The sequence below is a fragment of the Tubulanus polymorphus genome, chromosome 5 (genome assembly GCF_964204645.1).
Source record: "Tubulanus polymorphus chromosome 5, tnTubPoly1.2, whole genome shotgun sequence".
NCBI classification, from domain to species: domain Eukaryota; kingdom Metazoa; phylum Nemertea; class Palaeonemertea; order Tubulaniformes; family Tubulanidae; genus Tubulanus; species Tubulanus polymorphus.
The window spans coordinates 2,716,906-2,744,176 of record NC_134029.1 but is presented as its reverse complement, the minus strand read 5'-3'; the positions used below and the strand labels follow the sequence as shown (position 1 = coordinate 2,744,176).

The 27,271-nt window shown below is 38.1% G+C and overlaps 1 protein-coding gene and 1 long non-coding RNA gene across 3 annotated transcripts; both read right to left on the bottom strand.

The window, feature by feature from the left end:
* Positions 1–831: 831 nt before the first annotated feature.
* Positions 832–20,843, bottom strand: LOC141906484 (uncharacterized). The gene is made up of 3 exons (XR_012619345.1): positions 20,715–20,843; positions 10,160–10,330; positions 832–928 (listed from the first exon to the last, which is right to left on the bottom strand). It is a non-coding gene; the product is annotated as an uncharacterized LOC141906484 (long non-coding RNA).
* A 3,313-nt stretch (positions 20,844–24,156) lies between these two features.
* On the bottom strand, positions 24,157–27,081 carry LOC141905910 (uncharacterized). Of its 2 annotated transcripts, none has more exons than XM_074795010.1 (4): positions 26,950–27,081; positions 25,204–25,304; positions 24,721–24,823; positions 24,157–24,638 (listed from the first exon to the last, which is right to left on the bottom strand). In XM_074795010.1, exons 1-4 carry the CDS (start codon positions 27,056–27,058, stop codon positions 24,454–24,456), a joined length of 498 nt encoding a protein of 165 aa, XP_074651111.1. In that variant the 5' UTR covers positions 27,059–27,081; the 3' UTR covers positions 24,157–24,453. The 2 variants fall into 2 exon arrangements, with proteins under 2 accessions (XP_074651111.1, XP_074651112.1); XM_074795011.1 differs by lacking the exon at positions 26,950–27,081 and adding an exon at positions 25,475–25,501.
* Positions 27,082–27,271: the final 190 nt, after the last annotated feature.

Sequence of the window (27,271 nt, the reverse complement as noted above, 5' to 3'; positions counted from 1 at the left end):
ATCAGACTTGTTAAAAGCGTTTGATATCTAACTGTAGATAATGTGAATGAAGATAGATCGAATATATGAATCTGATAGCTGTGAATCGATTAGCTGATGAGGAGATTTTTCAAAACATCTCCGGCGCGACAACGACAGTAGCAGCAGCAGCAGCAGCAGCAGCAGCAACGACAGCAGCAGCCAGAGGCCAATTATATGTACGCTAATTAATTTCCGGTTTTACTCGATGGTTTTGGCCTCTAGTCAGCGGCATGTTAAACGCTAATCTCTTCAATTCTATTTATACCTTCCAAACGGATCTCGCATAATTGAAAGATGGTCCGTAAAAGTGCTTATGGTTTTCTAAACCAATTTTCGTTCAGGTCAGTGTGTTTTGGTGCGTTTGGTGCGAAGCGAAAATTATGGTACAAGTAGTTCGCAATGTGGAGACTGTACCAAAATGAAAATATGATTTGGTCACAGTAAGTAATGATATACTTTAAGGGCTGCTTTTCAGCCAGTCTACAGCCAGTGATTTCCTAGCTCTTGACGCTGCAGGAAACTACTCGTATAAAAACCAGCGGAATTAAGTGACATTCACGCGAAAATCATGGCCCAATGGATTCGGGTTGCATTTCCTCGATATAGAACGCCGTCGTTGGTTTTACTTACCGCCCAGGCGCGGAATGCTCCACCAGAAATTTATACTTTCCAAAATCTTTGATACAAGTCCGATTATAAAGATGAAACACTTTGTAACAAGCTTCCACTTGTTCTACGCACGGTCTCTCGTGAATATGATAGGTTAAAATGTTTTTGTTTACTAGAACTGTCGTCTGTTCCTTCCAGTAATCGCCGCTGTTTATGTAGTATTCTCTTTTTGTCACCCACCGGTCATCTTTACGTTTATTCTGAGCAAATTGTGGAAATGCGCATTGGCCATCGCTACCTAAAATAAAGTGAAAAACGAATTCAGTTCATATATTTGTAGATGCCAAACTCTAAAGCATGGAAATACGTGTTTCCCTGCGTCGAGGGAAATACATGTTTCCCTGCGTCGCGGTCGCTGGGCTTAGTAAAAACAAACCCGACGAGGAGTCAGATTATATCAACGTAAAAACATCGCGATTATATTAGCTGTTTCATATCGGGTATATATCCGATCTAAAGATTGTAACCCCATTATCTTGTTGAGAAATATTCAAGCTTCAAATTTGTTCAGAACTAATATTATCTAAATAGTTTTCTGGTTTGCTAGAAACCACTTCATCATAGATTCCTGATCTCAAAATTACATTTCAATGAATGCCTCCCTGGGCAAATTTGCTTTATAGTTTTAACATTGTCGAGGGTCCAGTTCCACAGTTGCGAGTTAAGATTTGACCCTGAGTTAACTCATTGAAAATGAACTAACTTTAACTCAGAGTTAACTCTTACTCAGAACTGTGGAACTGGGTCCAGCATTTCCGCTTTTGAAATAGTCGAAGCTATGGCTCCGTGGTGAAAATTATTTCATCGAATTCTAATATAACAAAGATAAAAACGTGAAATGCATTCACAAATAATGATTATATTTGAAAACCCCAACTCTTTCTAGACAATTCTTTCCGATACAGAAATAAAAATAATCAGTCGATAGAAATGAAAGATTATTCTAATTCTAATTATAGAATGTCCAGTAGATATTCTGAATTACACAATACTAATCGATATTACTCCACCGACCTTGTCTGTAATCAAAATTTCTCTCGAAATTTCTCAACCGTATTTCGCCTGCGTGTATTCAGTAATTTACATGATACGAGGCTTTGAAGATACGTTTGTAACTGATGGTGGTTTTAGATACCCAGAGGGTTTATTACTCAAAGCTTAGATTTACTTTCTGAAATTGTTCCCTTCACCTCAAAAGCTACATAGGTTTCGTGTATCTGTAACTGATGATAATTTCAGATACCGTAGTTTTGGCAGCGGAACAGATTCGAATTCGTATCATATGTTCAGTGTTTGTGACAGTTACACAATAAGTGGTCCACTATGTACATAGATTTTTGGTCAATATATTCAGCACACACGACCGGGTTCGACTTGAAAAGCTACCAGTTTTACTGCCAGTAACTCAATAACCACAGGAATACCAAATGAGTAATCGTTTACAAACAAACACATCGAAATGACTTCTGAAATACGGTCAGTGTCTACTATATATTATGATATAGGTTCTTAGAAGATATAACACCGAATTTGAATGATCGGACAAAATTACGACCTTTATCAGCCTGAGAGGGTGTGTTAATGAAGAGTTGTCTGTCATTGAGATGCTCGGAGATCTGTGTCTAACGCTAGTGGCTAAAACACTCGCCGTTAATGGTCTGTCGTGAAAGTAGGTATCACAGGAAATAACGTGTGATTATCTCTCAATTCTGTCTCTGATTTCATTGTCAATCTGCAGACAAACCAGACACCGTCGAATCTGATAATACCCTCTGTACTTCACTGATAGAAATCGTTCTAAATATCACGGCCGCAACCCGGTGTCGTGTTACTGGTGCACACTTTTTCGTGTCTTTCCAGTAATGTAAAAATACGTGCTGTATATCGTTTCAGAGTCGCAGCGAAAAAGAACGGCAAAGGGAAGGCTGCACATTCACTTACTCAAAACATCATGCAACTTCGGGTTGTTATTTCAGGTTTTACGTTGTTGCGGTTAAACAAAATATCCTCAAGTTGTGTTAAAAATGAGCGGCAGAATTACGTAAAGACACGGAAATCATAGGAAATCTATGAAGAGATTTTTGTAAGCTCAGTCGGGTCTGACTGAGTGTAAACAATATTACAACATTCGTACTGAGATCGATCTGCCAACAGCCAATTTTTGTCATTCTTACATATATAACCGCAAACACGAAACGACGACGACGACAGAGACAAGAATTCATTTAATTTACATGTTACGCCGTCGGCAGCGAGCAACTTCATCAGGTTCCAAATTCGATTGTGATTAACCGTTCGTGGGGGGTGAAGGTCACGAGAATTCAAACAGAATTCTAACGAAGAACCGATGAGGTCTACCCGCTAATAAAAACAATCATTCTATTAGCGATGATTGAATAACTTGATTCTCTTACACTTTTTTCTCGTTGGATCTATAACTGGAAAGTTACTGTAATTCGGTAATTATAGTTCACCTCTGGTACTACTGACTAGTTCGATCGGACCAACATGCCACACCTATATGTTTCGAAATTGTCTTCACACCTGACGTACGAATCTTTTTGTATTCAAATCGTACGAGGTGAATTTTATAGACATGAAATATTACTTAAAGAACGATAGCAAAAAATAGAAAATTAAAAAGAGTAGTTGAATAATGATAAACGAAAATGGAAATTTTGATAAAATCATTGATACATGCGTTGAACCTATCGATAACATATTCAACCGACATCTGATATTTTTCTGGCGTTGCTAGCCACACCTAAATTGATCGAACCCTTCCCCCATAAAGACTCAATCATAGATCAATTATTGTTCATTTAATTCGATTTCGTGCGGTTTCGCTCAAGGGGCACTTCACCCATCAGGGCCATGCCAGAACTTTTTGAATTATAGAAATTTTGAAAAAAAAACCAACAAAAAGAGCTTCAAAAGATAATTTTAAAAAAAGTAATATCGAATGATGATTTGCAATGTCTCAACAATAAGGGCTAGAGTGTGAAACTCACAATGAAAAAGCCCGAAATTTGAAGCACGAGAAATGAAAAGATAGTTTCAAATGTTAAAAATTTTTTATTAAGATCTCCAAATTTTCGGTAATATATTACGTCACCAATATATCTAGTAAAGTTCAAGGTCACGGGTGAATGTAACGAAACCGTAAACCAATAAATGATTGGATCTTGTTTTAGATTGATTTAAATGTGAATAAACGCAGGCACCAGTGAAATGTTGTTTGTATTTATTGCCAGGTTTCATTGATTGCTGAATCCTTAGAATAACGAAAAATCCATTTATGATTCAACATTACAGGTAATTTCGAAGAGAGAACATCGAACGAAATTATGACTGATTCAAAACAGTCGTCGTTTTAACTCGAGAGATACGAGTGATTTACGATCAGTCAGTCAGTAAAAAGCGGTTTTTATGAGTTGACGAGTGCCAGGGGTGCACGTGACTCCATTCTACTGGAGCCAGTCAACCGACCGGGGTCCATCCCCTCTTCCGGAATGACTACTTTCAATCTATGATTCCCTCTTTAAAATTGATTTCGATGATATACGCCTTGCATTTTTGACCCCGTAAAAACCGTCACAATAACGTTTATATACATCGATACACAGTAGGCGTTATTTAAGGGGCGCTGTACGAGTCGATGTGCATTACGTCATCAATATTGGCGTTTCAAAATGACGATCACAATTATGATTTTAAGCGTTTATTTTGTAACTAAATATCTTATATAAATAACTCTTATATCACTTTTGATAAATTTCAATAATTATAATTATATTCAAATCCAAAATCTGATCCCTTATATTGCATGATTTATGTTATCCATTGTCGATGATATTAACCAATATATACGTTATTTTCCAAGGCGCCAAGTTAGTTTTATCTGCTTATTGTTGAATTGATGAGTAATTTACCTTTACAGATCATTTCTTTCACATTGTCCAAGTTTTTTTGCCTCCGATTTATCTTGTATCTTAATGACGTGTTTTGTATCTGATATAATTCTATTTAGAAATAAGATTACGTCTTAATGATGATGATGCCGTATGACGTATCTTTGCAGATTTGTGACTGTTCTCGTCTGGATTGTCGTGATTCGACTTTAACCCATCTAGCACCGAAACCAAACAGTAACAACCGCTGCAACGGGTTAACTATCGAAAACCGAGAAAAAAGGGGTCGATCAGTAAAAAAAATATCACCCGGGGCTTCTGTAAAAAATATACTGACGTATATGTATATCATTTGAGACAGAAAATGGCCACGATGTCACGATCAAGATTCGATTTCCTATAACCCCGATGACGTGGCGAGTTATACTAGTAAGAATATAACATAATAGCTAAATACCTCGCCTTTAGTAGTAAATTGATACACGTAGTTTCTATTTGCCCCCTGCACGCGCTCCATCGGATGCTCCTCGGAATCAAATTTCTTTTGATACTTCGAAATGAACCACCAAACAATATCGTAACGATTCTTCTATAGTGAAAGCGGATACAAAAAGTGTGCACATCGATCAGTAAAAATGTTAGCAATTTAAAAAAAAGGCTGAAATAAACTCAATATTTCAGAAAATTCAGCTTTATTTTTCGCTAGTGTTTACATCGACAGTAAATGTTGTGTATACCCATCATCACGACTGCCAAGCGACGTCTTAGGCATGACCAATCACTAGGTTTTTTGTCGTTAATAATAGTCCATATTTATTGTTAAGAGGCAAAATCATCCCTGAATATTTTCTGTATTACACCCGCAATTTCTATACCTTAATACGAATCATCAAAACCATTTCTGTTAATGCCTGATTCGTCCTTCTATCTATTATTCATGAATACATCCGACCAGATATTTGGAAACGACGTGCAACTATTTTTATGATACGATTGTGTTATCTGTTCGCGCATATATAATATATATAACTATAGTTTGATACAAAGACTACCGGAAAAAACCGTACCAATTCTGATACTTTTCGCTCCAATTCCACAGTCATCTCTTCTTCGTTATGCTGCATTTAAAAACGACATTACGTCTCAGTGAGTAAAACTAGCGAACGAGAAGAACTCATCGAGCTGTGATTCGCGTCCCGAGTTAAATCTGATTTTCTACGGCGGCAGACCAGCGACACACTGTGTTTAGATGCGCCGGCATAAATTGCAATCGAAACCAAATTAAGTTTACGTTTTGTCGTGTGAAGATGTTTCTATTGGTTTGCTATAACACAGGCGAAATGAACTCGTGGTAATTTTGACATTGGCACAAAAAAGCGTCCACATCCGTAGCAACAACACTGCCGTTAACGCGACGGAACAGCGGGACATTATTCCCCGCCCCTGCTCATCGAAATAATTCGGACCAAATTCCGAGAATCACCCTGTATGGGCCAATATCATACAACATACACAGTTTCCATTCACAAATACAGAGTGAGATTTCATTCTGATTTCACCGTTATCAGCGCCCACACCGCTATCAACAAGTGATTGGTCATCATCCCCCCTTCTCTCTTCCTTACCGAGCACAATCGACAAACATTGCCCTTAGCGTGAACTGAACCAATATACCAGGTTTATCCATCCCACAACTTGTGTGTGAATATATATGTAAGCGTATTGTTTTTGTGAGTAGATTTAATGGAAGAAGACGGTTAGAGTTAGATGACTAGAAGGATGGCCGATGGTTTATTCATGTTCGCGTTCACCTTGTGCGCGCATTTTACCTGCCGTTGAATAAGTTACCGTTGATTTCCTCTGGGTCTAGTGCACCGGCAGCTAAACCGTGAACACAGAAATGCCAGTGATTTTTGCGATAGAATTGATGAGCTCGATCATCAGCAAAGAAAACTGGATTATGCCCGGACGGCTCCGAGTGACGCTGCTCTCCCCTGCGACATCTTCTTAAAAACAGGTGTTCATGTTTCCCTGCTTGTTTAGAGCCGTTGTCTTTCGAATTTATCTTTGATATAAACAAGCAGAAATAGAGTAAAGTTCGCGTCGCCTGTAGCTTGGGTTGAATTGTTATTGAAATAAGAATCGTTTACACTTTGTCCAGGAACGTTTTAGAAATGAAAACGCCGACGGCTTTATTGAAAATTTGCCTTCGATTTACGAGGCCTGGATGATTTTCTTTAAGTGATATATCGCTTGAAATCGCGTACGCACCCATCAACATTTTGCAGCATATGCCTATGAAAGCATATGCGTAAAGATTTTTTAATATGGCGCATCCGTGAATATTTTGGAGGAGAATGCGAAAGACTTGAATTGATGTAAATACGATAACTCAGTTCCACAGTCGACTATGAATCTAAAAGTTAACATTAATTCATATTCAATGTTTGCATCTAGAGTCAAATACTAACCGACAACTATGTACCTGGATGCCATCTGTAAATACACACACGAAAAAGAGAATTCAAAAAAGCTAGTCCAACCTAAAAGGTGCCGTGTACATCATCTCCCATTTTAGCGTGACCCAAGCTAGACATATCCACTCATCGTGAGGAGACTACCCTACTTTCTCAAAGGTATATATTCTAAACGGTAACATCACAAATAGTATAAGATTATTATGACTGCCACGAGACAAGACTATTTCATCTGATTATCGGAAAATTCTAGTAGCTCCTCCGAGGTACGAACCGAACAAAATCAGATTACACACATCGGGTTTGAACGAGACGTCGGCTCCGGGGAACTCTGGCTAGTGTGTATTTTTGAAAGAGATCCACGCTCTAGGGGAACTCTGGTTTACATAGTCTGACCAAAGAATGATAAGCGACTGTAAAAGGCAATATCAGTACAGTAAGCAACCACGACGATATTCACTTATTCCCAGTCGGTTGGCGTTATTTTAACGAAAATGAAAACGTCCCAGTTTATTCTCAGAGGAAAATAAGCAATTAGTTCAATTTGTTTAGAATGAATCTCGATAAATATAGATTTTCTGCGCGTGTGTATTTAATGTAACAACCGCGCTAGCGCCAAAATGAGGCAATTGGATGTTTTCTTTCGGGGTTGCACAGACCCAAGTTTCAATCATAAAAAAAACCTCTATTCCTAGCTTCGAGAAACTGGTTCACGTATATATTTACGCGAATGCTGATCGTTTTACGTGTTATCTAAACATGACACGTCCTTTCCACTCGCATGTCTCCCGGTCCGCGATAATTGACTTATATGGTCTTTCTCTAATGACACTGACTATGCACTCTCAGTAACGTATGTTTAAATGCTCGATTACGGGTCATAACTTCTCATTCACCACACGTCTCAGTAATGGCGATATCATATTTATTTCATAAAGGTACAACTCGATTTAAGAGTTACTTTATGGTTTCTGTTGATGCGCATTTTCAATTTCGTCGGCCCTGGTAAACCTAGTTTTACGAGGCGCTCTTCGCCACTTTAGATGCAGTTTTAATGGTTTATTGTGCTGAAACTAAGGGGACGCGGTAATAACACGATATCTCCGATGAAGTTGAGATTGCGTTACTCGCAAATGATTTCTGACAGCTTTATATCGTTATAAAGTGACAAATATAATTTTATTTGAAAAAAAAACAACCATCATAAAGCTGTCAGGTGAAACCATTGTGGAAGTTTCGAAAATACTTTTAGCGATATTTTTAGTTCAAGTTGACTGTAAAAAATCGATGAGATTTTTAAAACGCTTGAGAGTCGAAGCAGAACCAGAGCATTGTGAAACTAAATCCAGATGTTTATATATCACTTTTCGTTGACTACATTAATGCGATATTCCTCACAAGCTCTGCCGCCAGGCATAACAAAATATTCGAATACTGGATCCAGTTCAACAATTGTCGGTTTAAACGAGACTCTTGCGTTAAATCATTGGAAATAAACTAATTTAGACTTTGGAACCAAAACCTTTTAGAACCGGGTCTGGGAAATATGTTCGCTGTAATATCACCCTATTGATATTCATAAAAGTTTCACATCTTGTCGAATCGATCGCTTTCTTAATTTGCGTCCAGAAATCTGATATAGAAAATGTCGTTTTTCGTTTCAGAAACTGAACAGCTGTGGTTATTGAGGAAGGTAAACACACAGTCACACATCAAAAGCTATCTGGAGATCAACGTATGAAAAATCCTATTTGAAATTGAAACCTCAGAAGATGTTAAAAAAACATCAAACGCCCTTCTACTTCTGTCCTATTCCCAAACTATAAATAATTCGCTTTAGCTGGAAAATTCCTGGCCGGAGGGAAATGTTTCCTTGAGCAAAACCTGAATATATCAACTATGAGCTTGAAATAGAAACCCATCACGGTCAGTTTCCATACTGAAAGAGAGGTCAGATCGGTACAGTTTTGCTGTTATTTTCGTCGATTCTATACGGCGAAAGAGACCTCGTGTGCTATCTGCAGTAATTTGGCCTGTATACACAACGTCCATTATTGTTCATTAATACCTCACTGGCCAGAACAAATACTTGTTAATTTGGGCTTGACGGTAATTTTCTGACAGCAAATCGACCGTCGATGATGCACTTACTGTCTTATTAGAGACCATTTAATTATAGATCTGTCGATGGTAATGATTTGCACATTATATAAACCAGTATATCATATATGCCGGTTATATAAGGTTATATCAGGTAATAGCTTTAGGCTTGTAGCCTAGGAAAAATCTTCAATGGTAGTTCTCCGAAAAAGAGAAACCAGACAGGCATCTTTGATAGGCAAAAATATTAGCAGTTGAAAACCCCGGCCCTCAAACCCTGAGCCGCAGCACGCTAGACCAGTCAGATGTGGTGACTGGTTGAAATGCACTTTTTACGTCATTGTTTTCTTATCACTGGGTCCATTACAAGCAAGATCTTTATACGAAATTCATTAATTTTATACCAACAAGGAATCTTTAAGGGTTAACTGAGAACATTTTCTGAGAAGAGATGGTTTCTATCATTATTTGAAAATCATTAAACATCAGCGTTATTCGGATTTTTCTTAAAACGATTGTGTTTGGAATCTAATTAGCCTCCCTGCGGACCATCCATCAAGTTAGTCTCGTGAAGTTTCTTTACTCGAGATCTGCGTTCATAATCTATTTGAAATTTAGTAACTTCGATAAAATGGCAATTCGCGACCGTATTCACTTTCGACCACTCGAAAGCCATTAACTGCACGAACACACTTCAGAAAGAAGCGTTTTAATCCCTGCAGCGAATTTTAGTTGAATGAATCCAACTCCAGTTTGCTGCGAAATGTCATCGATTTCAAGTACCTTTAAGTGCAGAATAGATACAATTTTCACTAAGAAGTTAAATTGAATAAGGATTACATACAGAATACTAATGTATCAAAACTCAGAAATCTCAAAATCAGATCAATTCTAATAATTTGATAAAGTCTGATAATCATAAACACTCAGAGATAATATTAACTGTTTATTTGATTGAGACGTTGAAATAGCAAATCTTACCTTGAAAATGTATGAGCAAAATAAAAGCCGAAATCAACGTAGCAAGAATCGTTGGATTTCTCGTTAAATTCATTGTCTTCGGGTGACGATCCCAAGTTTCAACCAGCAGCAATCAACAGACGTGAAGAATTCGACTCTCGTGAACGCGTAACATGTTCATCGCTGTTTTTTCTGTAAATTTCAAAATAGGAATTCAATAAGATGATGTGGCGGGACACCCGAGGCTACGTGTTGAGTCGTTTTGCAGCTAATCGGCATTTATTTTATGAATATGAATTTGATCACTAGATCAGTTCATTCATGTATGCGATTCCGCCGCGAAAAATACCGTTTTTCTTCGCGTACAAATATTAACGGCCGAACATAATCAATACTAACAGAGAGTAAAGAAACATTGATCCAGTTTTTCAATATAGATTTGAATCAATGAAATTGAAGTCCTTTTTTGTTATTTTTCCGATGCAATATCAATAACTGATCGAATAAGCTTCAAAAAGCTTTCGTTCCTTTTTCTCTATGAACAAAACAGCTCGTATCTCTTCATTTATCAGCGTGAAACCAACGAAGGGTTGGAGGGAAATATCATTTACAAAATGCATAAGCTGGAAATTTATAACGATATAAACGGTGATATTGAAATTTATATATAAAAGAATGGCTTTTGATAATTCTAAGTTAAGCATTCATTCATTTTTCCAATCATGAGTTTGTCAGGTAAGAAGGACAACGACTGAAAAACAATATATTCTACCTGGTTTATGAATATTGATATTTTGGGTTCGCGCTGATTGATCAACCATGAAAAGCTACTCATTAATAATAATAATGTTCTCTTTATTACTGACAATCTTTCCAGAAAATAGAATCTTTTCATATCGCTGCCAATCGCCGTTAGATTCTACGTCAATTTCTTATCGGTTTGGTGAAAATCGTTTTCCCAATAAAACTATAGCGCGGTATGTTTCGACCGATGTTACACTCATAATTACCGTCGTTCTTACTTTGACTATGTTCTACACACGTTCGCTATCCTGTTACTCGTACTTATAACAGACTTCGATTAGAAAACCTGCTTGTATATTTTTCGAGTCGGTCTATTATTCTGGGTGTGTCTTGGCTGAAGTTTCGACTATTTGCGTACTCATTCAACTTCAGTCGTTGCATATTTCCCTCCTTGTCTCGGAGAGGAATATATATATATATATATATATATATATATATATATATATATATATATATATATATATATATATATATATATATATATATATATATATATATATATATATATATATATATATATATATATATATATATATATATATATATATATATATATATATATATATATATATATATATATATATATATATTTATATATATATTTATATATATATATATATATATATATATTATATATATATATATATATATATATATATATATATATATATATATATATATTTATATATACATATATATATTTTTTTCGACTTAATTAATTCGACTTTTTTCGAGTTAATTCGGAATAAACCTCGGATCTTCTTTTAAAAGATGCATATTACATTTATTTTAAAGGTAAAAAATTCGAAAAGAATAGCAAAAAATCTCCACGAAGAAACACTGGAAAAGCTTTGCTACTGGCAGTTTAGCTTCTTCACAAGAGCGTTTGGTCGGTGTGACATTGAAGTGAAACTCAACAATCATAATATCAATCTGAATGACAATGCGGTAAATAAAAGGATCTTTTAACGTGGGAACAACACGTACAATGTAAGTTTAAACCACTGAAGTTAATTTCCTCCTGAAAAGAAATATAAGAACAGCAGAAATACGATAGGAATTTTGGTATTAAATTCCAGTGTAGATGTTTTGATGTTCAGATGTTGTTTGTTTAAAATTTTATTGAACAGCCTTGGGTCGTATAGAGTCGTATAGAGTGTTAAGAAGATGCCACAGCAAACAGAAGATAAGAGTGGAAAATGTTGCGAAAGATATCATTTTACTTGTCAAATCAACGCTTCGGTTGCAAACAAGACATGCCCGTCATCAGTGATTCAATTCATTTTGTTTATATATAAATATTTCAAACTCAGCGTCGAAATCTACCGAGGGTGAAATCCATTAATTAGTTGCCCGCAGCACGAGTCAAGCGAAATATCGAAAAACAGAAATTCATCGAACTGCATAAAGTCTATAATTATTATTACATGAAGTGTTCAATTATCTTTTTACGATAGAGAATCTTTAAGACGTTGTCAAACTGCATCAGCAGCAGCAGCAGCAGCAGCAGCAGCAGCAGCAGCAGCAGCAGCAGCAGCAGCAGCAGCAGCAGCAGCAGCAGCAGCAGCAGCAGCAGCAGCAGCAGCAGCAGCAGCAGCAGCAGCAGCAGCAGCAGCAGCAGCAGCAGCAGCAGCAGCAGCAGCAGCAGCAGCCGCGGAAAAGGAGAAACAATAATTTCACTGAAGAAAAAGCTATCGATTTTCCTTGCATTATCGATCTCTTCATTGCTTGAACAAATCATTTTCCGATACCAGATGAAAACCTCATTAAGATCAGTTGAATACGTACGAGAATTGATTTAATCACTTAATAACAGCGGCTGAATAAACTCTTAACCTCAACTGTTCACGATCACCAAGTGTTTGAATTGAATTCATTTTAAAATCTGCCCGCAGTTTCTTCACCGGATACAATAATTAGATAATGATGATAATTCTCTCTGACCTTTCGATTGGAAGTTGTGATTTGAAGTGACGTAACACTCTGAGTCCGTGTTGCAGAGATGATTTTAAATCCCAAACAAGGATGAAAAAGTCCGAAAAGCTCTTTGAGCTACGTGGTAGTTTGTTCAATATTTCGATGACTAAATTGAAGAGGATTGCACGAGTGTATCTGGATATATGGTCGAACTACTAGCTCAATGACACTTTTTCATTCTTAGTGTGAGGTTTCTATAGTGATTTGAATGTTCATGATACTTATCAATACAATCGAACGCAACAATCGTCTTCCTGTGGACAACTGGATTTTGTGGAGATTTATTCTATTGTCAGAACCCGAGAAGCGCCGTCGCTTTCAGATCAATACCACTTTGTTGAGCCTATCATCCTGCTGTGTTAGATACCTTGTTCGTCATCACTTTTAGCGTTCATTTTCTACCTATTTTTGTCCAGTATTTGTCTGTGGTATTCTCGTTATCGATACGCTATTTTTAGATGCCGAGTTACGGCCGCAAAATACAATGAATATAAAACGAGACGCCACGAGATCAAAAACTCATCATTCAACTCGCTGTATATGAAGATTTCAGGTTACAAATATTCAGTGACTAGTTGTCGATTCCATCCTACTGCATATCCTTCTCTATGGCAACTTTCCTCAGAAAAAAAAACGCAGCAACGAAGCCAAGTCTCAGGAAAGGTAAATTATACATATTTTGCAAGGATTACAAATTTCTACTCGATTTACGACTCTTGCCCGCACATACCGTGGTGATTGAACGTAGAAATTAAATCATAAATCGAATTTCCTTTTATCATGTATTATTTATTATCATATTTTAGGTGAATATCGTGCGCGCGAGTCGTTAAAATCGTGTGAATACAAAACACGAAAGAAATATCTAGAAAGTGAAGAAAGTAGCGCATTAATTGCGTGATCGAGGTGTAGTTTGAGCAGGCGGGAGAAGGGTATTCATATTAGATGTTTTTAACGAGACTAATTGGTAGTGGATAGATCAGTATAAGCCCAGGTTAAAGAAGTATTGAATTATAGGTTCGCTTTCGGCAAATAGTGAATATTGATCAGCCGTTAGCTAGCAGTATTTACACGCTAATTCTCTTTTCTAAGCTCCACTTAGATGACAATCTCAATGTTTTTCGTCGCCAGTGGGAAAATTCTTTACGCAAACCATCGATTTAAAGATTTTTTTCACGACCTCAAGTAAAACGATTTCTAAATATCTAATGTCAAATAGTTACCGGCATCGTGACAATTCCGAGCCTCGTCTATATAGGTAACGAATATGTAGATTATTTTCGTCACGAAGCCGTTTCGATACATTTTCACTAAAAGCCTAACTGTTTTAGGGGAAATTGTTAGCATTTCGAGAGATTGTAGAAAATACAATAACGGGCTCTTCTCTATTACTGATACTAGAAAGACTATACACATATAGAACCTTGAAAATCATTTTTTGCTGTTCTCGCGGATGACAATAGAAGCTACTCTAACATCAGGCAATTAAATACTCTTCCGTTTCCGTTTTCTATATTACGCGTATCTATTGAAACTGACAGTTTTCAATAAAAGCCTTCACCGTCGATTCTGGTCGCACCCGTCGCCGCCGCCGCCGCCGCCGCCGCCGCCGCCGCCGCCGCCGCCGCCGCCGCCGCCGCCGCCGCCGCCGCCGCCGCCGCCGCGTATAAGCGTCTTTAGCACGGTTCTTGCTGTTTATTACATGTTATAAAGGTTGACAGGTGCTGTCGAGTAGGATATCGTCACGATGGTACCTACCTCATTTATCATTGTTACGGCACTGACCGAGCATGAATGAATGATGATGGTCGACCCTTTACTGCCAATACTGCCCAATACACCAGCAGTAATTATAAATCACTGATAGATTTTTTGGTTCTCTATGACGCGGCTGTATTAATGGCACTGAATTGTATTATATCCCGTGGATAGACCGTAAAGCGAATCTTGATATTGGTCTCTCTCGGCTTCTTGAATCTCTCGTATTGTCATCAACGGAACTCGTACAAACAGCGATAGTATTATTGTAAAATCCGAAAGTTTTATTGAGCTAGTAGTTCTTCACCGTCTCGCCGATCCGAATAGTTATCTTCAGAATTACTAATAGGAATACTTTATCAAATCGTCGTTAAAACACAGTGTTTCGTCAACGGATCGAGGAACTATAAGTTTTAGTAATGGGTCAACTGGATTGCTCGGCCAGATAGTAAAACATGCGTATTTCTCAATTCATAGGAGACACTAAAGCAAATAAACGCCATCGCAATAAGCATTTCGTAAGACACAATTAAACATTATTGTATAGAAGATTGTAATAGTTTTAATTATATTCATATCTCACAGTTTAGTCACAGGTCGGCGACGCCCGTAAGATGAGGTGCGCGGACCTTTGAATCTAAGGCGAAGTTAGAGCTGCAGTATTGGATCAGCATACTGATGTGATGATGTAATGATGAAGAAAAGCTGATTTTAGAATCATCGGTTTATTTCAATAAATCAACATAATTACAACAAACTGTTATGCGTTAGATTGTGTATAAGTTTTTGCAATGAACAATTCATCGGTGCCTAATTCGGTGAAGACACGTAGCGAACAGAGATGATTTATTTCTATGTGTGGACTTTCATTGTTATAAGAGCTGATCACTTTTATACCGCACTGTTAATCAGTAATACATCAAGTTAAGCACTACACATGTAAATTAACGCCAGTCGTGCAACATTTTATTACGGGTATTTTTCATTACAGCGACGACAATGATTATATGAAAGTGGATCATTGGTAACTCGTAAGAGTTATAGTGACAATTTGCTACTCTGCGACTCAGAGATATGTTTTCCATTTTACAGCTATAGTGACAATTCAGTGAGTGATGCAGTTCCATAGCTTTAAAGCCTAACTCACAATTGTTGAACTGGGTGCTGTTGTTTTGCGGTGTTAGCTAGAACTTTTTAAGTGAATTACGGATTGATCTGCTATGTTTTACTAATATTTCCATGATAACCTTCTTCATTCTAGATTTCGTTGACATTCAGACAATGTGTAATTATAAGGATAAAGCGATGCCGCATTCTCAAACAAATCTGGTTCGAATTTTTCTCTCAGATTTTCTTCTTGTAGCCGGGTGATCATCAAGTGAGCAGCGCAGCGCAATTTTCTTGCTAAACGCGACACGCAAACACTTCAGAACCGACGCAGGAAGGAGCTGGGTATTTCTATTCGTTAAACATCGTCGGGTCTGAACGATCGAAGCCGTGGTAACTTCGTGACTACCGTATAAAAATCGAATGAGGAAAATATCACCTCGACACGCGATAGTAAAACCAATTCGATTTACGGCCACCGCGAGAAAGACAAAATATTACGCTTTAGGGACGCGATATTGAGAGTTGTATATATTTTCATTAGATATAAATCGACGACCTATCCCTGGTAATCAGTGACCGGTTATCATATAGAAACCGGGAATTTGAAAGTAATCGATTCTGTATCGGTATATTTCATATGACGCCGGATATGACGTATTGGTTCAATTAATTTTCTGACGGTATCCATTATGTTCGTCGGCGTACCTGGTTGATGAAGTTTTCGTTGCTAATTAATCATATTTAATTAGTCGGGACATGGAAACGAAGGCATGAATTGCATAACGCGACTCTCGCTTCTGAAGTGATCGAAAAGGTTACGTTTCCGATGACACGTGACACAGAATGAATTACAATAGCGCTCATTCGTTTAGATTCGTTTACTACAAGAATTCCGTTGACTATACAGCCACTGTGGCTTTGGTAGATATTTGTAAAATCATGGCCACGGGTTCGAATCCAATCCACGGTAACTTTTCTGAAACTTCATTAATAATCAATTCTGACTGTGAATTATATCTAATTTTGAAATTGATTTTCGTGACGATATTTCTAAAAAAGGGAATCTTGCTACTGCGGTGGTTTTTAGAATACACGATAATACGTACTTAAAATTCAACACGTTTCTAACTTTGAATTATTTTCAACTCTGATTCGATATCAAAATTCATCGATTCGTCATCTTCGATTCAGCGTGTCGCTTCGTCTACTGCAGACAATCAAAGATGAACTGTAAAATTGTCAGCTGTCAGTCGAGACCGGTTGTCGCGATCACGTGACCAGAATAACGAACGCCCGTTGCGTCTCGGGAAAGTGTGATTTGATTACGGTTTACCTCAATTGCCGCCGTAATTCGTTCAAATAGAGCGCTTCCTACGGGCCAAAATCACCGAAGAATAAACAGACAAAAACGCTTGATTTCTCTACGTACAGTTAGAACTAACTTCACCGATAGATTGAGAACTGAAAAGTCCAAGAAAATTACATTAAGAGTCGCCGACTGAATAAACGTAACTTCAGTGTTTTCTGACGTCAAATTTTTTTTAAAACGTTAAAAAGTTAAAAGTGTTTCTTTACACTCGTCAAGAGATGTTTTCCGAGATTTTTCACTGAATTGGTTTTCGGGAAGAGAATTCTACGCGTGTCCTCATAGAAAAAGAACTAAGGTTGATTTACGGAAAAGTTTCTTAGTTGCCGAACAATAATGAGCTTTCTCTGACGAATCAAGACACCGCTAATCGAAAAATCCATACAGCGCTGTCTCGATGTCCTAAAGAGAGTGGGGCGGGGAGAGAAGAGGAGAGGGAGAGGGAGGAGAATAAGGGGGGAAGCGATAGAGAGGGGAGCGGAACCGTAGTCCTAATGGACGCGTGATGTTACGCCGATAAATGTCGTTCGGGAGAGAAAGAAGTGAAGATAGTTAGCCGACTTATTATCTGAAGTTGTTAGTAGATTTCTAAAGCGAGCACCAAATGCCGTATTCTCATGAGAGGAAGCATTATTCCAGAAACAGCGGCATCAAAGCTTTCGGCCACTTTAAGAGTAATTCAGTTTTCTGTTTATTTACACCAAGCCTCGACCGACGACAGCCGCCGAATACACGTAATAAATCGCCGATGTTTTTGCGCGAACCAAAAAATCTCATTAACACAAAAATTATCGCGTTTCTCGCTCGTCATAAGAAAAAAACGAAAGCGTCGGAATTAGCATCGTTTTTCGTTTGTGTCACAAGTGAATCGAAATAATATCCGATATTCCTGATTCGCTCATTAGCACAAAAGTCATCAAATTTCGTTTTCTCCCAGAAAAAAATGAAATAGACGACAAAAATAACTTACAACAGTCAGGGACACGCTCCTCGATATTAACATCGTTTTTCCAGAAGTGAAAAAAATTCTCCGGTAACGATTTTCGTGCTTCGCTGTCTGACATTTCATTATTTTGTGAGGAAAAAAAAAACGAAAATACATACATTCATTTATACGCGATCTCGTGTAAACGGAGCGTGAAAACTTGCACGAATTAAGATTCGATCGAAGTCGTTAGAATTCTGTAATATAAACACCAATAACTAGTAGAAATTCTGACGCATCCAACGGAGATCAAAGTCCACACGATACCTGGTATAATGATTTAATAATGACTAGGTTGTGGCGAACAGACTGTAAAATCGAAGCGATTATAGTTTGAAATATATATCATCATCAGCATCAGAAAGAAGCCTAATTACCTTCATATTACAGACATCGAAAGGTTAAAAGACGCATGCGAACAGTGATATTAGATATCAACAGAAACTGATGCGGTTAAGATAATACAGGAGTAACCTAATACACGCAATTACACCCTTATATAAACCAGACGGATTATAGATACCCTACCATATTTGGTCATACTTTACACAGAATCATATATGAATTCGATTCTAAATCTGGTGATTGGAAAGAAATGATTTTGGAGCTAATGAATTAAAAACTATATCTTTGATGATGCTGCTTTAATTAAGTATACCTCGGGGCTGTATTCTAATGAAGCACGAGTGGTTCCCGATACGGTTTCGATGTCCATGGGTGGAGTCATTAAATGCATAACAGTTCAACCGACCGAACTAAGCTTTACACACCGCGTGAGTCACCGGTCCAGTGGGTTTATCTCATCGGGATGAGTCCGGGATTTTGTACCCACTGAACGCTCCGATTTTGTTGCTGTAATTTCTATAATTCCTTACAGTTTGAATGTGTATGATGATACTAGGCAGAACACACGTTATCGCTGCTTTGCGGCTATATTTCCTAATTTTCTTCCATCACCAGAATATTGATCTCTCTTGGTGAAGAACAAGAATTTTCCTGCCGGTTCTTTTTTCGTGTCCGGAGCTAGTCGCACGTGAGGCCTTAGATTCTCCCAAATAATTAATCGAAGGCTTTGTGTATATCGGATGAATTGCTCGGATGGATTTGATTTGATAATCAAAAGCTTTCAACTGATCTGTCGCATCTGTAGCGGGCGACAGTCAAATAACAATCCTATCAGACTTACCAAAGACTCCGTCATCAGAAAATCACTTTTATCTATAATTTAACGTTCACTCTGTGTAAAGAAAGTATAAGGGAATTGTGATGGATTTTGTCTTAGATATCTCTGATATGCTGAGGGATATTTCCGCATGCACACAATGACAAAGACACGTGTCGCATTAATTTTTCAATCGCTTACTATATCAATGAAATATTTCAAATATTGTCCACTTGCCTGTATTCACAGTTGCAATACAAACCATAAGATTACTGGAGGCAGATGATAGAAATCACATTAAAAATATTTTTCAACTTCCTGGGTCTTACTTTCTGAATCATTAACGGGCGACGGATTAGAAATTTCTGTTTAATAGAACGGGTTTAATTGGTGGAATGAAGACCGTCAATTATTGATGTGTCTGACTCGTTAAAAGGGATACCATATAAAACCGTTTGACGGGAATCTGTGAATTGCGCTCGACGCGAGTTATCGGTATTCAACATTTTACGATGCGTTACTATTTCATTAAATCTTCCCGAGACCCAGTGAACCACAGAAACTACAAGGAAAAAGGCTGTCAGAACCATCAGCGAATTTCAGGGGAAAAAACGTCATATCGTTTTGAATGGGTTTTTTCGCGATGCATCGATGCATTAAAGAAGTCGCTTCGGTCTCAAAAACATTAACATGTTTACTTTTTGTTTTAAAGGGATATATACCGGATGGATCTTCAGTGATGAATCATCTCGTGACGTGGTTCTGGCTAGACGATGGGTAACAACACAGCTGATGTCGTGCTATCATAAAAAGTTTAATGGAACTAAGTGACGGGAATACTGGTTGTCAGGTGATCCTGAGAGACGAGGAAGAGAGGCTGACCTGTAGAATCTGATTTCGATACGAAGAATCATCGATTAGTTGTGACGTTATTTGATTCCTGCTCAAACACACGCGACTATTTGTCGAATCACCACGTGCTTGAACAGTAAATTCAGAATCACGAGATACTTATATCATATCTTCACGAACACCTCACCGCACATATATATAATCAAAAATATTCAAAGACATTATTTCAATATCTAATGTATGCATTAGTTAGATTGGCTACAAACATTATGCTAAACCTATTAAAACACTATTGTGACCAGTAGCTAAATGTTTTGATTAATTTACTTGCTTACAATTTTGCACGGGCATTAATTTACTTGCTTACAATTTTGCACGGGCATGATCCGACATTTTGGTCGAGCCAACTTTGGCTCTTTTCAAACAGGCACGGACCCATTTGGCACCGCCGGTGTGAACGGTTAACACGGGCCATATTTTCCCCGGGTTAAAAAAACGCTCGTATGATTGTGGCTTAAGTTTCGCGATAACAAACTTTTAAAATCTAGAATTCAAAACTTACCTTCTTATCGTGAACGAATATATAGATAGTTATCCTGGATATTCACAAAAACTACAACGCAGGTGCGTATCTGCGTGAAGCTCTTATCCGACAGTCTGTGATAAAGTTTTCACGAAGCAGTAGGTTTGTTTAGCGTTTCACCGCGGTGACTGGGGGTGACTGTGTACTGTGTCGCAACGCGTGTAGCTGATGGTCGCGAGAACCAGTGAGTAACTATACATACAACCAGTGGATCTAGAGAAACTGTGTCTCTTATTGGCGCTCCGTGTGACGTTATAGATGATTACACGGCACTCGGGGCTTGCCAAGCTTTAGCTTCTTAACATCGGATAAAAATGGAGAGAAGTCACACACACACGCACGGAAACAACAGCCAGAAGCATTTTATTCTCGAATATAAGTTACACATTTCTTTAATTGCTCGAACGAACATTTGACATAAAGCGAAACGGCAAAATTTTTCAGACGACAAAAATAAAACAAGATTCAAAATAAATCGAAGGTAGAAAGTTCGGGTAAACCTCTAATGAGTAAAAACCGTTTGATTGACGCTAACGTTTTCGGGATCGTATCTCTCTCCCTCATCAGGTGAAATACATGAGCATCAAATGAATAAAACTACTGCAAAAATAAAACTACTGCACATAAATCTGTATAGTTTTTATTCGTTTGATTCACTTGTTTTTCACCAAACTGAGGAGAATAGGACCCTGAAATCGTTCGTATCAATACATTATTTTCATTCTTAATCGAAAAATTTGGTTTATATTTATCATCGCTTCCATAGATTTTCGATTCGCAATATCTCCGGAGTTTACGCGTGGTTTATATTTCATTTGAAAAAATCTAACTTTTGTCGAACGAATGGATACAAATACGATTTGATAGAGAAATTGATTTTGTACGATTGTTTTGAGCGATAGCGTGTATTTACGTGTTCGCTGGAAGATTCTACGTGTGATAAAAATACAACAAAAATTAGGGAAAACGACAGGCCAGAATTCTGATTTTAGTCTGTCACTGACAAACCAGTGATGACAAAAGAACAAGTAATCAAGAGATATTCGCGAGGGGGGGATAATATGTGTGTTGTGTGTCAATTGTAAAATCGCTGACTCATCAAGACGAAGAAATAGCAATTTTCCGAGTCAACCAAGGACATGATTTAATTGGCCAGAACATCACCGTTACCAGATTATCAGCGGAAAATCGGGTTGAGTAAAACTGGATGGGATTAGCCTTCCTCTTTCTTACGCGTGTATCCCCTATCCTCTCTATATCCTTATGAATCATCAAAACATGTTTCTGGTAGAGTGCAGTACAAGAGCAGGGGGGGGGCTGTTGTTAACTACCCCCGAATACATTTCACTCAACTTAGTCGACCTTCACTTTACTTGTCGCATGTAGACGTGTTACGACTCATTGTCTTATTTTACAAATTTTGGTATCTTAGCTTATTGCGAGTTTTGATGTATATACGTGTGTAGAACTGTGGGATCTCGTCTCGTGGATGTCACCGGGTTCAAAAGGAGTTCACCGTGGTAATAACATCGCATATCAAATCAGGAAAAAACCCGGAGGGCGAATCGATTTAGACGGTTACCTAGCCGGGTGTTCGATCAGTTTAATTTCCATTTGATCTGAAAATCAAAAGAATGAAACTCTTTTAAGAAGTTCGATTTTTTGTCTGAACTCGGGATCTGGATCGGTGCTAATGGGGGTACTGTGTTACTGAGCCCGACTGTATAGAGACAATGCCGTGCACTGTCGCATTGGTGACACATCAAACATATTAGCAAATCTCATTACAGTTAATCCGCTTAGGCGGAGATAATCCGGCGTATAATCCCCGTCTCCATTGACACTGTAATACCATGTTACAATGTCACACGAATATAGCGAGATATGAACTATACACACAAACCACACATTTAGAACATCGCGCGGATCGATCGAAAACTGTCTGCAGATCAAACTTCACCTTCTTGATTAGTCAGTTGTAGTATATCATAGAAGTATAAGCGAATATTTAGCTTGCTTGTTCAAAAAGTCGAAATTCAAACACCGAAATCACGTTTGTGACAGTCGAGCATTCCTAACGTTAAACGTTGTTTGGTTCTCATTCAATTTGGGAGATTGTCGTCACATCAGCGGACATGGATACCGCGTTAATGAAAATTCAAGTTTTATATGAAAGTATTGATAATTCTAGGCAGTTTCGGTGACCTTCGTTCCCACGTTCATAAAGAGAATAACCATCATACGTATATAGATGCAGAGAAAGCATGTGATATTTGATACGTGTAACAGTAGCCGCTATTGTCTTATCGAGGTATAGCGTTAATTAGTACGACCACACTGTATATAGAACAGATGCGACTCTATTATCTTACAGTTGACGCGCGATACGTGCCGGTAATTAGTATTAGGGGTTACCCGAACCACCAGTCACGTGCGACCAGGAGTCATATCGTGTTACTATCGATTGGTCGATGGTTTACACGTGACAAACGGTCAAGTCTTATGGATGTTGCGCAGACATCTTTTTTTTCAGAAATTCATTCTTAGATGGAATATTCTGTTGTATAATTGGTAACTCAATACGATCTTATTCAATTATTTTTTATCTGTATCTGCGTTTTTATCATTCCTTACGGCCCATTCAATAACACGGATATGCGCAAAAAGGTCTTGAAATTGCTTTTGCTCTGGTCCGAAGCATTTTCCTGATGAATGGAACCAGTTTTGTATCTCATACGGCGGATTATTTTGCCAATATTCCCTTCAGCAAATTACTGGCTGTTCTGTGATTATATCATTGTAGATGGGTCGTGATTTATACTCACAAGTAATTATTATCGATCCCCGGTTTTCGGTAGGAAGTCTTGAACGTTTTAGGGAGAGGGAGAGGGAGAGGGAGAGGGAGAGGGTTAGGGAGAGGGAGAGGGAGAGGGAGAGGGAGAGGGAGAGGGAGAGGGAGAGGGAGAGGGAGAGGGAGAGGGAGAGGGAGAGGGAGAGGGAGAGGGAGAGGGAGAGGGAGAGGGAGAGGGAGAGGGAGAGGGAGAGGGAGAGGGAGAGGGAGAGGGAGAGGGAGAGGGAGAGGGAGAGGGAGAGGGAGAGGGAGAGGGAGAGGGAGAGGGAGAGGGAGAGGGAGAGGGAGAGGGAGAGGGAGAGGGAGAGGGAGAGGGAGAGGGAGAGGGAGAGGGAGAGGGAGAGGGAGAGGGAGAGGGAGAGGGAGAGGGAGAGGGAGAGGGAGAGGGAGAGGGAGAGGGAGAGGGAGAGGCATCACCTTATCACCAATTACAAAAGGTTATCATTAATTCGCCTTGATCTATCATGTTTATGCCATCAATAGAAATGTCAAAAGCTAGTGAGATCGTTTATCAGTCATATATTTTCCAGTGGATCAGTTATCAATTCAACTCTCAATTTTTTTCTCATTCAATTCAAAGTTTATTCAAAAAATATCTTTTCATCTTTGATGTATATACATATGCGTATTTCTTTAGAAAAAATTTGTTGTGGAAAAGATTCTTTTGTAAAAACTTTTGTAATAAACCGAATCTATGAAAAGCCATTTATAACATGTACATATATCAAATAAGAGCAGGACAATTCTCCGTAACGTTGGGCGGAATATTGGCAACCTCTCAAAATTTTTTTTATCACAGTCTTAACATATATAAATAGTGCATGTATTGTACTTAATCCATAGAGTGAAATTCTATAGTGAATATCTCTATTTCTGGTTCAAAAACGTTATCCAAACGAAGAGAGCGATAAAAACGGTCCAAGTCAGTTTTGATCTGTTCAGGTCGGCTCCACATTTCTGAAGAGTCTTATAGATTTCAGTTTCCTCTTCTGTTGACCAATCAGCCTTGTAGGAGCACGAGTGAACCTGGGCTTGGGACTTGTAAAAACCTCCTGAAACGGAAAGAAAACGAATTATCGGGCTCGATTTTATTAGTATAGATACGACTTTATGTTAAGAACATAAGATGTTTACCCATTAATATTTTGCCGGAACCCAATGGCAATCTTACTCCACATGCGGCACTTGAACTGGGTGTTGAAATGGTGTTAACCGTTCTTGGGTGGTCGCTGTGCCACTGAAAAAAGTTATAATCGGGTATGAATATCGGGCACTGTAGGTCAAATCAACAGGGACTGTTTAACTTTGCTCCGAGGATTAACTCAATGCATTTTCAGTTAATTCCGGATTCAAGATAATACGTAGCAATCGATAAAACCAGCCCCAGAAGAGCACTAAATGTTTTTTTCTTTTTAGTCTGGAAATGGTCTTAGAATGGTTGTTGTTTAATCAAAATTGGCTTTGGAGACCTTGATTCAAAAACTGTTTTCGGAATGTCTAACCATGGATTCTAAAACGTTTTAGAATCCAGGGTCCAACTCAGTGTTTAGATATATACCGTTTGCATATTTTATCAAATGCGTCTGAAGAATACATTAAAGGTGAACTTTTACATACCCTATATACACTAATAAGGTTGACATTATATACGATATTACCACTTGATGGTGGGTTCGAATCGACCGTTCCATTTGAGGATATAATTTTCACTCGAATCGCTGCAAAGATAATGGTATTAATGTGAATATACAGGGAGAGATATATTAGATTATGATTTAGAAATTCAAATCTTTTTCTATAAACTCAATAGTAAATGGCAAAAAAACACACACAATCTTATACCCTAGAGTTATCCGTTATCATACGATAACAACAGATATTTACTTACTGAAATTCGCAGTACACATATCACTCAACGACGAACAACTATCGATAGATTTAACCATCGTCATTGCCAAAATAACGACCACGATCGCTAAGGATTTTGTAGACATCATCGTTTCAGTTTGGAACACAAAGCACTTATGGCTCAAGTAGGGTATTGCATAGTATAGTTCCTTCGCGTATGCTTACTGAGTTCTTCGGTTTATGTGTATCCCAAAGAAAGTTGTCATGTCGACACATTCAAATCGCCAGTCATTAACATTCCATGTGCCAACGTGTCGACGTATCTACCAACCAACAAATTAACTATTAACGATCTATTAACCTTAAACACCAAACACACCACGTGACCAAACACATGATAAACCCCATACTTAAAATAGAAATTGCATTTCTATTTTTCTTTAGTCAATTCCAGTTCTCTGATATTAGTTTCAACACGGTCGAGCCTTCAAAATCACAGGAGATTCATTATTTATTTTCAGCACTGTCAACGTGAGATGCGCCTCCAAAAAACCAACTGTGGGGACGGTGAAATATGGCATTGTTCACATTGCTACAGAACGACGTCGATACGTGACGGCTCTTTTTTCAAAATCAAAAATGAAACTTTCGTAGCTGATTCTTATAGTTTACTGTTTCGGTTTAGATTTACTTCTCTTGTTTGTTTGTGTTGTGTGGTCACCCGTCAACCAGTCAACCCACGATCCTTGTACATACATTGGCGACAACATTGCGACGTGTCATCCGTCGACCGTCAACCAGCGGATGATATAGGTCTATACACTCTATCGTCTCTGTCGCCACGATCCTTGTACATACATTGGCGACAACATTGCATCGTGTCATCCGTCGGCCGTCAACCAGCGGGTGAAATATGCACTCTATCACCTCTCCACTGGGCCAACCAACAAACAACCAACAGTAGTCAACTGTCACTAGTCGTCGGTCAACGTGTAAATGAACTGTTCCTTTGCCGCGGTTAATACCCAATTATCAATGTATTCATGCGCCAATGTATTAATGCGCTGATACGTTAACCGCACAACTTATTAACTCTACGCCAAGGCACTATACTATGCTATATCCGACTTTGGCCGCACTTATTAAAAGCGTAACGTATATAACACTGTATTCCAAGTACGAGTTCAGGTATATATATATATATACGTATAAAACCTGTCATACGTATTGACAGAGTGTAAGAGAGTGTAAGGTTAATTTATTGATAGTATACAATATACAATTCAATTCAATATTTCAGGAGTGTTTCGAAAACTAGTTTTAGAACGAATTTGTTTAGCAGAACCAGCTTTTAAAAGTAGTTGGTATTACAGTGAAAAGTAAACTTATAGATATATTAACAGAAAACCTGTGAAAAAAGGGACGTTTTTGTAACAACCACGATACAATTCTACTCGATCAACATTTTCACACTAAATCTATCTGGTACTCTTTCTATTCTAATTAGATACTTACTGAAATTCGAAGTGCAAGCCTGTTCTATAGCTGGTGGTACACATTTACAAGCTGAAGTCGAATGGAAATAAACGACGAAGCTGAGAAGGATAAGATTACGAGAATACATGTTCGTGTTGTAAACGTTACTGTTTCACTGAGTCGCAGCGAGTGTACTGCCACCACACAACATGGCATATTTCCAGAAGCTTTGTATTATTACATTTTGTGGAGTCGAACAAGTCGAATCAGTAGCAACATTTACTTATAGAATTCCGCTTTTTAGTTTAAATCATGAAAGTAATGCGAACAATAACGATAAGGGACATGTCATATATATCTA